This window comes from Oryctolagus cuniculus, chromosome 15 (assembly GCF_964237555.1).
Source record: "Oryctolagus cuniculus chromosome 15, mOryCun1.1, whole genome shotgun sequence".
NCBI classification, from domain to species: domain Eukaryota; kingdom Metazoa; phylum Chordata; class Mammalia; order Lagomorpha; family Leporidae; genus Oryctolagus; species Oryctolagus cuniculus.
Window position 1 is genome coordinate 60,119,258 of NC_091446.1, and position 14,511 is coordinate 60,133,768.

Consider the following 14,511-nt stretch of genomic DNA (forward strand, 5'->3'; position numbering starts at 1 on the left):
TAGCCAGACTCAAAGTCAGGCACTCTGATATGGGGTGCAAGCATCCCAAGCAGCAGTTTAATTGCTGGGCCACATGCCCATCCCTGTGTGTTCCTAGTCTGCATCAAGTTCTAAGCAGCCTATGTGTATGTTTTCAGAAAAATGAGGCCGGTGGTAACACATTTCCCTCCTCTGTCCCCACTCTTGTCTTGTGTGCAGTGATTCTACTCAATTACAACAGCTTCAGAACCAAGTCTTACTGGAACAACAGCAACTGCAAAACCCATCTCCGTCTTCACCCAAGGAGTTTCCTTTCAACATGAGTGTTTTGAATTCCTCTGCTCCCCCCGTGGCGACAATGTCCAGCAAGCAGGTGAAGGCCCCGTCAACACAGACCTTCAACTTGGCCCGACCGAAGCATTTCCTCCCCTCCACAAGCAGCACCACAGCTACCATGTCCCCTTCCAGCTCTCCGGTGTTCACCCTGAGCAGCACTCCTCAGACTATGCAGCGGACAGTGAGCAAAGAAAGCCTCTTGATTTCTCACCCCTCTGTGCAAACCAAATCTCCAAGCGGGGTTTCCATCCAAACTGAGCCACCACACGCAGGCCCAACAGAACCAGCACAACCAGCGCTCACGTTTTCCATCCCCACTGGAAACCAGTTTCAGCCCCGTTGCGTGTCCCCAACTCCTGTGTCTCCCACCGGCCGGATTCAGAACCCAGTGGCTTTCCTCAGCTCTGTTCTGCCTTCTCTCCCTGCCATCCCACCCACCAACGCCATGGGGCTGCCTAAAAGTGCACCATCTGTGTAAGTGTCATGAGGGTCTCAGGGTAAGAGATGCCAGTTAAGAGGGGGCTTTGGTGTAGAACAGTTTAATCTGGGAAAGGATTCTCCATCAGAGGATTCCTTAGACAATCCTCTCTCTCAGACACAAAATGGATACTGAACACCTCAGGACAAAGGGCACAAATACTTTGAATCATTTTTAATAATGAAAAGATTTAAATGCTTCTATAAACACAGATTCTGTATGCCTAATAACTGCTAGTATCTGGTTGTCACTTCATTCTGATTTCTAGCCTTTGTACACTGGGCAGGGTTTATCATGGATGTATCAGGGGTGAATCTATTTTGCAGGCCATCCCAGGGACTAATGAAGAAAACCAAGTCTCCTCAACCAGTGAGTGATGATTACATTCGTGAAACTAAGAATGCACTGATTCTAGACTTGGGGAAAAAAATGAACTTCAGTGATGTCAGATCAAACCAGCAGGTAAGATCGTTGGACTCAGACAGTGTATTGGAATTTTATGGTAAGCAATAGAATTTTGTTTAATTTGGTCCTTGGATATTCGGGTCATCTAGGCTCAGTGAGCTTGATGCTGCAGCTTAGCTGGTAGAGCACAGACAAAGGGTCCTGTAGAAATTCATCCACATACAACTGGAGTTCTTGGTTACCCCAGTAGTTTTCTTGTTTACACATTTACCCAGAATAGAATATACAGCAATCCTCCCCTAGCTGCAGGATTCCTGTAACCTCAGATAGCACCCAACCCTATATACTCATTTTTTCTTATGCATACTGATCTATGATAAAATTCAATTTTTCAATTGGACACAGTAAGAGGTTAACAGTAGTTAACAATAAAATTGAACAAGTATAATAATTATATATTACATATAAATAATGTATGTATTTATAGTAAAAGGTATTCAAAACATTCACTGTTTATTTCTGGAATTTTCCATTTAATATTTTCAGACCCCAGTTGACCAGGGGTAAGTGAAACTGTGGAAAGTCCAATCCTAGATAAAGAGGGGATTACTGTATTAAAGGAGGAGAGAGATTAGTCTGTAATCCATGCCAGTTAGCCTCAGCTCAGTTTTTGCAAACCACCACAGCACTGAGATATTTCAATAGCTGAGCCTTGAGCTGATTTTGACTTTACGGAACTCTGGGGTTCTAAACCGTCCCTCATGCGACATCCTTCATTCTCACGGACCTGGAGGTCTGATCGCCAGTCCCTCTCGGTCTTTATATTATACTGCATCATGTGAAATAGCCAGTAGGCAACATCCATGGTTCAACCTGTGCAACTCCTGGCTTTTTAGTGTTTGCCCTGAAGGGGAAAGAGGAAAGCCATTAGCAAGTAAAAAACAAAAGACAGACTGAGTATTTTCTTGAGGCATTCATTTTGCTTTTGAAAATCAAGACTTTTTTTTTTTTTACATTTTATTTGGGAAGCAGAGAGAGAAAAAGAGAGAGAGAGAGATCTTCTGTCTACTGATTCACTTCTCAAATGCCCACAATCACTAGCGATAGGCCAAACCAAAGCCTGGAGCCTGGAATGCAATCCAGGTCTCGCCTATGGGTGGCAGGGACCTGAGTACCTGAGCTTCACCCACTGCTATGCAGAGTGTGCATCAGCAGGAATCTGGATCAGGAGTAGAGCCATGACTCAAACACAGGCACTCTAATCTGGAACACAGATGTCCCGAACAGCCACATCCACCCCAAGTGATTATTAATTTGGGTATACAATTTAATAATCTAACTCGACTGACGTAACAAAATGGGAACTGATAAAGTTTGTTTTGAAATACAAAAAAATCCAGTGGAAACAATAAAAATATAGGGTTTCAGCTGTAAGTGACCCCTAGAAACAAAGCTCCAAACTCTTTGGCCTGCATGCTGCATGCTGCTTTTCTTAGTGTTTCTGTCTCTTAATCACAGGGGAGCCATGGATGTACAGCATTTTGCAGTTGTGTTACATACATTTACAACTTTTACTGAAATATTTTTCTTTTACCGAATTTTTTTTGGAAACATGCTGCTTAAAGCTTTTTAAAATTTGATTTCAAATTATTGAACAGCAGCAGAGTATTTAAATTTCTGAGTACACTTAATGTACTGTACTTCTCAGCACTTAGCATGACTGGATATACTGCTCATGTATTATTTCAGCAAATTCTGTGTATTCCTGGCAGGCAAATGCCAAGGCAGCTGTTCTTCTCATCCATCTTCCAGATAAGAAACTAAAATGAAGCACAGTTCTCAAACGATCAGTTGCAGAACTAGAACCAGAAACTAAGCTCCGGAACACACTCATATTTTCCCTGAAACTCTGCAACCTTTCTCAATTGGTAGTGGAGCTGAGACCCAAACCCAGCACTCTGATATGGAACGTGGGCATCCCAAGTGGTGCCTTAACCACTGCACTGAATGCCTGCCCTGCTTTGGCAACCTCTAAGTCCAGAAAGCCAGATTCTCTTGCCCTAAGAGAATTAGTTCTAAGCAAAGGAAGACTAGTAACCATCTTGGAACATTTGTGTGGTCTAGCATTGGCACCTAATGACTATGAAGAATTTCCCCCCTACAACTCAAATGTATAAATTGGGGTCAGCGTGGTGTCATAGTGGGTTAAGCTACTGCCTGTGACACCAGCATCCCATATAGGCACTGGTTTGAGTCCCGGCTGCTCCACTTCCAATTCAGCTGCCTGCTAATGCACCTGGGAAAACAGTGGAAGATGGCCCAAGTGTTTGGGCCCCTGTACCCATGTGGGAGACCTGGATGAAGCTCCTGGCTCCTGGCTTCAGCCTGGCCCAGCCCTGACCGTTGTAGCCATCTGGGGAGTGAACCAGTAGATGGAAGATCTCGATCTCTCTCTCTCTCTCTCCCCACCCCCATCACTCTTTCTTTTTTTTTTATTTTTTTATTTTTATTTTATTTTATTTTATTTTTTTATTTTTTTGACAGGCAGAGTGGACAGTGAGAGAGAGAGACAGAGAGAAAGGTCTTCCTTTGCCGTTGGTTCACCCTCCAATGGCCGCCGCAGCCGGCGCGCTGCGGCCGGCGCACCACGCTGATCCGATGGCAGGAGCCAGGAGCCAGGTGCTTTTCCTGGTCTCCCATGGGGTGCAGGGCCCAAGCACCTGGGCCATCCTCCACCGCACTCCCTGGCCACAGCAGAGGGCTGGCCTGGAAGAGGGGCAACCGGGACAGAATCCGGCGCCCCGACCGGGACTAGAACCCGGTGTGCCAGCGCCGCTAGGCGGAGGATTAGCCTAGTGAGCCGCGGCACCGGCCTCCCATCACTCTTTCAATTAAATAAATATATTTTTAAAATTTTAATTGGTTTTAATACATCTACCACTTTGTATTTCTGTTATATTTCAGTGTTTACCATTTAACTCATTTAATATAACATTTCCTTTTTTTTTTTTTTTTTTTTTTTTTTTTGACAGGCAGAGTTAGAGAGAGAGACAGAGAGAAAGGTCTTCCTTCTGTTGGTTCACCCCCCAAATGGCCACTACAGCTGGCGCACTGTGCCAATCCGAAGCCAGGAGCCAGGTGCTTCCTCCTGGTCTCCCTAGGGCCATCCTCCACTGCCTTCCCGGGCCACAGCAGAGAGCTGGACTGGAAGAGGAGCAACCGAGACTAGTACCCGGCAACCTGATCGGGACTAGAACCCAGGGTGCCGGCGCCGCAGACGAATTAGCCTAGTAAGCTGCAGCGCTGGCCGATATAACATTTCTTTTTAACAAGTAATAGTTATTGATTTTTTTTTTTCTTTTTTGACAGGCAGAGTGGACAGTGAGAGAGAGAGACAGAGAGAAAGGTCTTCCTTTGCTGTTGGTTCACCCTCCAATGGCCGCCGCGGCCGGTGCACCGCACTGATCCAAAGGCAGGAGCCAGGTACTTCTCCTGGTCTCCCATGCGGGTGCAGGGCCCAAGCACTTGGGCCATTCTCCACTGCACTCCCTGGCCACAGCAGAGAGCTGACCTGGAAGAGGGACAACCGGGACAGAATCCGGCGCCCCAATCGGGACTAGAACCTGGTGTGCCGGCGCTGCAAAGCGGAGGATTAGCCTAATGAGCCGCGGTGCCGGCCTAGTTATTGATTCTTAGAAGTTTGTGGAATACAAAGATGTCATCCTCTCAGACACTTATATTTACGAATATTTTTGTGGGGCTGACATTGTAGTGCAGCAGGTTGAGTTGCCACCTGTGACACTGGCAATCCATGTAGGCACTGGCTTTGAATCCTGAGTGCTCCGCTTCCAATCCAGCTCCCTGCCAATGTGCCTGGGAGGACAACAGAAGATGGCCCAAGTGCTTGAGTCCCTGCCAGCCATATGGGAGACCTGGATGAAGCTCCAGGCCGCTGACTGTGACCTGGCCCAGCCCAGCCATCGTGGACATTTGGGGAGTGAGCCAGCAGATGGAAGATCTCTCTCTCTCTGTGTCTCTCTCTGTAATTCTGCATTTTAAGAAAATAAATATTTTTTAAATGTTTGAACTGCCTACCCTGATAACAAAGTGTCTTTGAGTTGGACATAAGCCAAGGGGGTAGGTAACCCGATTTATAGATTTAGGCTGCATCATTTGTTTCTCTTAAAAAATTTCATTTATTTGAAAAACAGAGAGAGAGAGCATGTGCACTTCTGTCTGCTATTCACTCCCTCAAATGGCTGCAATGCAGGGATTGGGACAGGCTGAAATCAGAAGCCAGGAACTCCATCCAGGTTTCCCACACAGGTGGCAGGGACCCAAGCACTTAAGCCATCATCTTCTGCTTCCCAGGTGCATTCCAGGGCACTGAATCAGAAGCAACTGCATTGTTTCTTACTTTGGTTACCGTTCATCGCCCGTGCCCTTGACTGGACATGGTTAAAACTAGTTTAGGGTAGTGTGGTAAATCTGTGAGGTCAAAAACAAACAAACAAAAACAAGGTTCACAAAACGTGATGGAGCCTTCATGACCGCTGGTTGTCTCACTCCCGCCTGGCTCTGCGTGACAGTCTGCATCTAGTAACTATTTGTTGACTGCCAGGTTGACCGTTCATTTCTAAGCTTTACCCCACCCTCCCTTTCCAACTTTCCTCCTCGACCTCATTCCTACAGAAAGCTTCCGGTTCCTTTGTTCTGCTCTCCTCATCTCCGCTTTGTTCTTAATGCTTCTTTAAAACTGTCTGCAGTTCACAGATAATGCCCTGTATGACAGGAAAAAAAATAAGTACCTGATTCTTGCTCTTCCTTTGTTCCTCTAATCTTCTATAAGCTGTTTAGTCATTGCTTGTATTTAAATCTGCTTTTTCCTCTCTTACCATTAACTCTTTATGATGACCTGCTTCTGTGAGTAAATAGCACAGTCCCACTGAGAAGGCAGCGGTGGAGAGCTCCCTGGGGACAGCGTGCAGGGCTGGCTTGTTTTCTGCTGCATCCCTGGTTTACCTGGCACATCAGTACTCAGTGAATATCTATACTCACAGACACGGAATTGGCATTAGTTTTAGGTAGAATAATGAAACTTTTAACCAATTAGAAGAGTTTGGATTTGTTGCGTAGTTTTGGAAAATTTCTCTCTTGACTATTCAGATTCTAATTATACTTAATTACGGATTCTTCCTGAAATGATAGCAATCCATGTGAATCAGCTGATTACAAAACAAAACCTTAAAAACACACTGAAATAAAACAACATTCTAACCTTCACTAAAATTCTATGTAGAAAGTAAATCTGTGTATCTTTTAGTAACTACTTATTAGTAAGGATTAAATTTGGAGTTTATGCAACCATAAGGGAGAATCTGTCTTTACAGAATATTATATCCCCAGTGCCTGTCATAGTATTTTGCATGTAGTAAGTGCTTACTGTCGCTCCCCCTCTTCATGGAGGAACGACACAAGACCCTGCGCTGTTCTTTCGTCTGCTCGGCCCTCCCCGGGTTTGCTGCTGGTTCTTCCCGGGTTGGCCACTGTCCCTTCCACCTCCGTGGAAGGGCAGTTCCCCCTGCCACATTCCCCACTTCCGCAGGGGAGCGGCACACCGCCAGCCGGCTCTCTGGGGGGCTGCACAGGTGTTCCTTCAGATAGATGTTCCCCTTAGATGTTCCTGGTGCATGCCGTCTCTCTCCTCCTTTATAGTCCTCCTCCGCCAATCCCAACTCGGCTGCCCACACGCCAAGTATGCTGCTCTCCTCCAATCAGTAGCAAGTCCTACAGTTTATTGGTTGAACTGGAGGCAGCTGTGCGGAAGCTGTTTACTTCTCTCCCAGCGCCATATTGTGGGAGAGCAGATGCATAGAATAAGTCTTAATTCCAGTAACTCAGTCCAGTCCGGGCTGCTCCCCACACTTACTAAGAGCTTGGCAGCAGGGACAGAGAGTAGGCAACTGGTTATTTCTTTCTTTTTTTTTCTCTCTCTCTCTCTTTTTTTTTTTTTTTTTTGACAGGCAGAGTGGACAGTGAGAGAGAGAGACAGAGAGAAAGGTCTTCCTTTTGTCGTTGGTTCACCCTCCAATGGCCGCCACGGCTGGCACACTGCGGCCGGCGCACCGCGCTGATCTGATGGCAGGAGCCAGGTACTTATCCTGGTCTCCCATGGGGTGCAGGACCCAAGCACTTGGGCCATCCTCCACTGCACTCCCTGGCCACAGCAGAGAGCTGGCCTGGAAGAGGGGCAACCGGGACAGAATCCGGCACCCTGACCGGGACTAGAACCCGGTGTGCCAGTGCCGCAAGCCGGAGAATTAGCCTAGTGAGCCGCGGCGTCGGCTCGCAACTGGTCATTTCTAAGGAAGGCAACGAGTCATTATTAGATAAGTAGGAAAAGGAACTATCCCCTCTGCATGTCAACCTCTTACCTGCTGAATCCCAACTCTGGCCATGCCTGGGACTAAAAGAACACCAACACCTGAGTGCTCCTTCAGTGCCCACCGCCCTCAGTATCGGCCAGGGACACTGCGAGCGGCTTTCTCAAGGTTTGATCCCATTCAAGTATTTGTCCCTGGCACCCAGACTCAGAACTCGGAGCAGAGGAAGGCAGTGATGGGCCCAGGCCGTGAGTGCCAAACGCTGCCCACACCTTGGCAGTGCTGTCACATTGGGATGTGTCCTTATGCTGCGGTTCTCACACTTTCTGCAAGTGGGTCCCAGAAATTAGACATTTCAACTTGTCAAAATATCAGCCTTAAGAGGATTATCTTCAAAGGGGAAAAAAGGGGGCTTTATTTTCAAGTAGTATATTCTGAGGTTTTTTTTAGCTCTTCATTTTCTTTCACGGTGGAACTGAAATTCTGCGCAGTTCTCAAGTCTGGAAAGGATCAGTCATTTATCATTGATCTGATTTCCATTCAGGCCAGAAATACACCAAAAAAAAAAAAAAATACCCTATCCTTCGGGGGCATACACCACCCACAGGCGGCCAGCGAGGAGACTCCCGCTTCTATTCACAAAGGGAATGAAGGAAGGGGAAATGGAGAACGCAACATAAACCCACTGCTGGAAGTCTGAAATATACATCCGCCAACTGTGGGTGGGTAGTGAAACGTTCATGCAGAACAGTGCAGAAAGTACTTTGCATTTAACTGAAACATACTGCTGTGTTTGCAAATTTCCTTATGAGATCTGAGTCATCACATACAATGGTGACTATTTATGTGTACCAGGGGTACCTATCCTTGGGATGAACCAACCCTTGGTTGCAAAGCACTACAAAGAAACCTCAACTCCTGCTTTGGGGATGGTGTGCATCGTGTACATCTCAGATGTAAAGATACAGAGCTTTAGGAACTAACCATGTTCCCTTGCCATACACTTGCATAGTTTCCTTATTCCTAAGGTTTGGCTTCCCAAATATTTAATGAATCTTTCATAGAAACTCCTTGACCTACATATTCTTATTTTATTACTCATCTGAAGTTTATACATTATATAACTGGTAAATTAAACAAGTATGTCTCAAAATGCTATTTTATCTTTGTCTCTCATTACCCCCTTTAAAGTCAGCCATGGGGCTAATTCTTCTCTTGCTTTTGGCAATCTTAAAATCTTTTAGGCTATTTTTAATTCCTAGGAAGTTCTGTGATGACTTTGTTGTAAATGAAATCTTGAGCCTTAACTTCTTGTCCTTATTGTAACCAACAGTCCAATGTTTATTCAGATACAAGACCTCACACTCAAATACCCCATCCCTGTCCCATACCTCACTGCCTGCTGCAAATAGCAAACCTAAAGCCGTGAAAGGGAGTGTGAGTAACCTCTCTTTTTTTAAGATTTATTTATTTATTTGAAAGGCAGAATTACAGAGAGAGAGGGAGAGACACAGAGAGAGGTCTTCTATCCACCAGCTCACTCCTCAAATAGCCACAAGGGCCAGGGCTGGGCCAGGCTGAAGCCAGGAACCAGGAACTCCATCCAGGTCTCCCATGTGGGTGGTAGGGTTCCAAACACTTGGGCCATCTGCTGCTGCTTTCTCAGGTGCATTAGCAGGGAGCTGGATGAAATAGTGGAGCAGCCAGGACTAAAATCAGCTCTCACAAGGGATGGCAGCATTGCAAATGGTGGCTTAATCCACTGTGCCACATTGCTGGCCCCATAGCTTCCCTCTTTTTGTCCCCTTTACCCCCATCTTACTAACATCTGGACCTGATTCCTTCCTTTCTCAACCTTGGAAGGACCTAAGCGGACCCTACTCTGTCTTTGTACCAGCTGTGGCCCCTGTGTGTGTGACAAGAACCATGGCCCTTCCTGTGCCCTGATGCATGCTGGGTGTGCAGGACACTCAATGCAGCTGTCAGGCTGCCCATCAGCAAAAGTGCACACTCCCCAGGCAGGAGCCAGACCCTGACCCACCATGTCCTTCCTGCAGGATGCCCAGCACGCTCTGCCAGCCGGTGCATTTACTCCCCCTTGCTGGATGTGAGGTAAAATGCACACACCCTAGGCTGGGGAGGCAGGAAACTCACAGGCATTAATAGCTCCCGCCGAAGTCCTCTCACTGGACTTTCTCCCTCCTGACTCTTGGACATGTGACAGAGGTAAAAGTTTAAATCATCTAACCTGTCTTTTGACATTTCTAGAGAACAAAGTATTGCAAAATCACTTGTTTTCTGATACCTAACCCATCTTGGTGTCTCAGTAGAACTTTCTCATTGAGATCTAGTTATGGAGAGGCAGGCTTTTGGTGCAACTTGGGACACTCCAGCCCATATTGGGGTGCCTTAGTTCAAGTTCCAGCTCCACTTTCAAATGTGCACTCTAGGAAGCAGCCACTGGTGGCTCAAGCACTTGAGACCCTAATTGAGTTCCTGGCTCCTGGCTTCAACCTGGCCCAGCCACAGCTGTTATGGGCATTTGGGAATTGAGACAGTGGTGGGAGACATCTCTCTCTGCCCTTCAAATAAATTTTAAAAATAAGTACATAAATAATATGTAAAGATAGCTGGTTACAATCATATTCCTACTACCTGGCTTTCAATAGTATATTTTAAATAATTCCTTGAGTGTTCTGTTTTCATTACCACCAGTTTGAATTATTGATTAAGAAAATAAATATATAATAAGAGGTGTATATTTTTATAGTAAAATGTGCATATTTTCATAACATTGCTTCTGTAGTTCTTTTGGCTAATTCAAGCATATATAAATTCTGTAATACCTTAAAATCAAGTTCTTAAATTGGCTGTTTGAAATAGACACGGGCCGGCGCCGTGGCTCACTAGGCTAATCCTCCGCCTTGCGGCGCCGGCACACCAGGTTCTAGTCCTGGTCGGGGCGCCAGATTCTGTCCTGGTTGCCCCTCTTCCAGGTTAGCTCTCTGCTGTGGCCAGGGAGTGCAGTGGAGAATGGCCCAAGTGCTTGGGCCCTGCACCCCATGGGAGACAGGAGAAGTACCTGGCTCCTGCCATGGGATCAGCGTGGTGCGCCAGCCGCGGCGGCCATTGGAGGGTGAACCAACGGCAAAGGAAGACCTTTCTCTCTGTCTCTCTCTCTCACTGTCCACTCTGCCTGTCAAAAAAAAAAAAAAAAAAAAAAGAAATAGACACAATGTGATATTTACATCCTCAGGCAGGAACTTAAAGTATCTAGAAACAGATATCATCTATTGTGTTCCTGCAATATAGGCATAATCATAACTTACCACCATGTACAATATTTCTTTGGAAAACAATTACGATTTCAATACAGAATTTAAGAATCCCCCATAATAGCTGTGACAGTGTAATTAGCTAAGAACTTATTGTCCCTCACTAATCAGCTGGCAGAGCTGCAGAGAAGGTTCTGTAGCTTGGAACAAGGACTCTGCTAGAACAGAAGCTAGAGGTAGAACAAAATGAAATGGAAATTTGAGAACTTAAATGAAACAAGAAGAGAAGCTGTAGAAGGCCAAGACCTCTTCTTGTCCATTGAAAACCTCTCGAGGGGCAGGCGTCTGCTGCAGTTAGGACCCTGCTTGGGATGCCCGCATTCCATATCTGAAGGCCTGGCTTTGAGTTCCTGCTCTACTTCAGATTCAGACTCCTGCTAATGTGCACCCTGGGAGACACCGGTGATGACGCAAGTAATTGGGTTCCTGCCACAATATGGAAGACCTGGATTGAGTTTCTGGCTCCCAGCTTCAGCCTCAACTCAACCTAGCTATTTCAGGCATTTGAGGAATGAACTAGTAGATGGGACTATTCTTTTTCTTAAATACCTCAATTAAAATTTTTTGTCAATTCCAAGAAATTGAAATACTTGGTTGGGGGCTGGTGTTGTGGTACACCCAGTTAAGCTGCCACTGTCATGTCAGCATCCCCTATCAGAGTGCCAGTTTGAATCTCAGCTGCTACTCTTCCAGATTCAGTTCCCTGCTAATGCACCTGGGTGGGTAGTGGGAGATGGTCCAGGTACGTGGGTCCCTGTAACTCATGTGGGAGACTTGGATGGAGTTCCTGGCTCCTGGCTTCAGCGTAGCCCAGCCCTGACTGTTGTGGCCATGTAGGGAGTGAACCAGTGGATGGAAGCTCTCTCTCTCCCTGCCCCCATCCCAATCTGTTGTTCTGCCTTTCAAATAAATAAATCTTAAAAGAAAAGGGACATTTGGTTTCTGTTTCCTAAATTCCAGTTATATCCAAATTCGAGTGATTATGTATATTACAATAACTAAAGGACATTTGTAAAGTAACTTAATAGCTTGAGAACACACAAGTCCTGAACTCAATGATTCTGCCAAAGACTTGAGCCAAGTGCCTATTAGCCATGTGCTTCTAAATTCTGTATTAGTAGCATCCCAATACCCTTTCCATGGAATCCAACTAGATTATAAAATTATAGTTAATCAGAGTCACTGCAAGCACATGGCTCTGGATTCCTCAAAGATGCAGTAATGCTGAAACAAGTGATTACCTCTCTGTTATTCACGTAGTTACTCATTACTGAACATCTGCCATGGGGTAGGCACTATTCTAAGTGCTTTTTGATAACAGTGGCAAGCAAGACGATTAAGATCCCTGCTCTTGGGGAACTCACATTCTAACATTTAGAGAGTCAATCACAAAATTACCAAACAAGAAAACTACTGAATAGAAATAACTAGTGCTATATAGAGAGTGAGGATGGGGAGTTAACTTTAGACAAAGTGACTTACAGAGGCTGCTTTGGGGAGGTGACATTTAATCTTCATAGATAGAGTATGGCAGGGAGAGGGAGTGAAAGGAATCCAGGGAAGATGTAGGATTTAACTCAGTGAACTCAGAGTGTGCCAGCTTGGAAGCTCTATCACATCTCTACTCTGAGATAAGATAGAAAGTGACAGTAACCATTAAGAATTTTTATAGCAACTTGATAGGGGAAATTTTATGTCTTAAATATAATAATTTTACATGCTTTTTATTTAATTTTTGCCATTCATTTTTATTTTATAAAAATATACGTTGAAAAATTTTTAAACCTGGTTGTCACCAGAGGCAGTGTGAGAATACTGGATTATTCACTTAACCAAGTGGATGAGTAGTGGTGCCCTATTCTGAGTTGAGGAAGAGCAGGCTAGGAGCATCTCTGGGAGACTGACATCTAGAGTGGGTTATTTGGGTCATGCTAAGATTGAGATGTCTGTTGGGTCTCATAACATAGAGTGGATAACTGGTTAATGACTCTGGAATTCTAGAGAGAGACAAGGCTTAGAGATAGGGATTTGGGAGTCATTAGCAAAGAAAGTGTCTGAAGTTGGGAGACTGTACGAGATCACCTAGAGCAGAGAAGTAGAAGCCAACAAAGGAGACTGATAAGATGCAGCCAGAGAAAGAGGAACAGCCAACAGAAGAAATGTTTCCTAAAGGGAAAAGTAGCCATCTGTGTGCAATGCTGCAGAGAGGTCAAGTAAGGTAAGGACAGATAAGTAATGACTGGACGTGGCAAGGAGACACTGACAGTAGCAATCTCTGTGGGGCAGTAAGAACGCAGCCTAATTTAGTAGGTTAGCCTGAGAAAAAGTGACATGGAAATGATAATGTAACAATAGGGAATTATTTCAAATTGTTTGGTTGTGAGGGGGGCAAAGAGAGATGCAGTGAGGGCAGATGTGGGGTGAATTAAGAATTATTTAAGATGGGTTTTCCTCAAATGTACAGACAGGAATGTCCAGCAGAGAGAGGAAGTTCAGGATACATTTGCCAAAATAACTCTATAGGTAGTTCTACTTTTTGAAATGAATACTAATAGTAGTTATGGGAATTGTATTTCATCTTCATTCCATTCCCTATAGAATTCTACTGGTACTCCATGTTCAAGGGGAGGAATCAAGATTCACTAAGGCAGCTTGATATTATAGTAAAGATACTGACAATCCTGTTAATGCTCCATGATGAGGAACTGGAAATGGAACATGTCTGGTTTATGGGAATTCCATGGTATAAAACTAACATCAGAATCTTAAAAAGCCATATCCTCAATTACACCAATGGACACATTCTCTTTCATCCTAGAAACTGAAATTGAAACATGTTTCTCATTTTTACAGGAGTACAAAATTTCAAGCTTTGAGCAGAGGCTGATGAATGAAATAGAGTTTCGTTTGGAACGCACTCCTGTTGATGAATCAGATGATGAAATCCAGCATGATGAGATCCCCACGGGCAAGTGTATTGCTCCCATCTTTGACAAAAGACTCAAACACTTCCGGGTCACAGAAGGTTCTCCAGTCACGTTCACCTGCAAAATTGTTGGGATACCTGTTCCAAAGGTAGGGGAAGATGGCCTGCCAATTGGTCAATCAATGGTATAGAATTATAGACACTGCCTTCTAGAAAGTCTTAGACGCTAGTGAAATAACCAGACAAGAAATGAAAACCAATACAAGGAACCAATACTAGTACTAAAAAGAGACCACCAGGAATTGAATCATTAACTTTAGAATATAATTTTAATATAATCATTAAAATCATTACACCAAACATAAATCAAGCTATGTCTAGGTTAGAATTCTAATGGAGGTTTAAAATAAATTTCTCAGCCATGATACTGTATTTTGGGCTATTTATTCTCTTAGCCATCAGACTCACCAAATTCATATTTTTCTTTCTATTTAACATCTATTAAATATCCACAGGGTGCCTGTTGTTTTACAAAGTGAGCTATATTTGTATCATTACTATTAGGTTGGTAAATGCCAAAAATGTCATATCGTTATCACTGGCTGCTGAAAAATCTTATGAGTCACCAGATTTTTTGGCAGTCAACTGAGAGAAGGATTTACACCTGGT

At 44.6% G+C, this 14,511-nt stretch overlaps 1 protein-coding gene across 6 annotated transcripts in view; it reads left to right on the forward strand.

The window, feature by feature from the left end:
- MYPN (myopalladin) overlaps positions 1-14,511 on the forward strand; it is a 117,175-nt gene that overhangs the window by 88,814 nt on the left and 13,850 nt on the right. For all 6 annotated transcript variants that reach the window (XM_051823235.2, XM_051823234.2, XM_002718457.5 and 3 more), the window contains 3 exons: positions 199-789; positions 1,120-1,255; positions 13,770-13,991. In XM_051823235.2, coding sequence (XP_051679195.1) covers positions 199-789; positions 1,120-1,255; positions 13,770-13,991 — 949 coding nt within the window. The remainder of the gene's footprint in view (positions 1-198; positions 790-1,119; positions 1,256-13,769; positions 13,992-14,511) is intronic.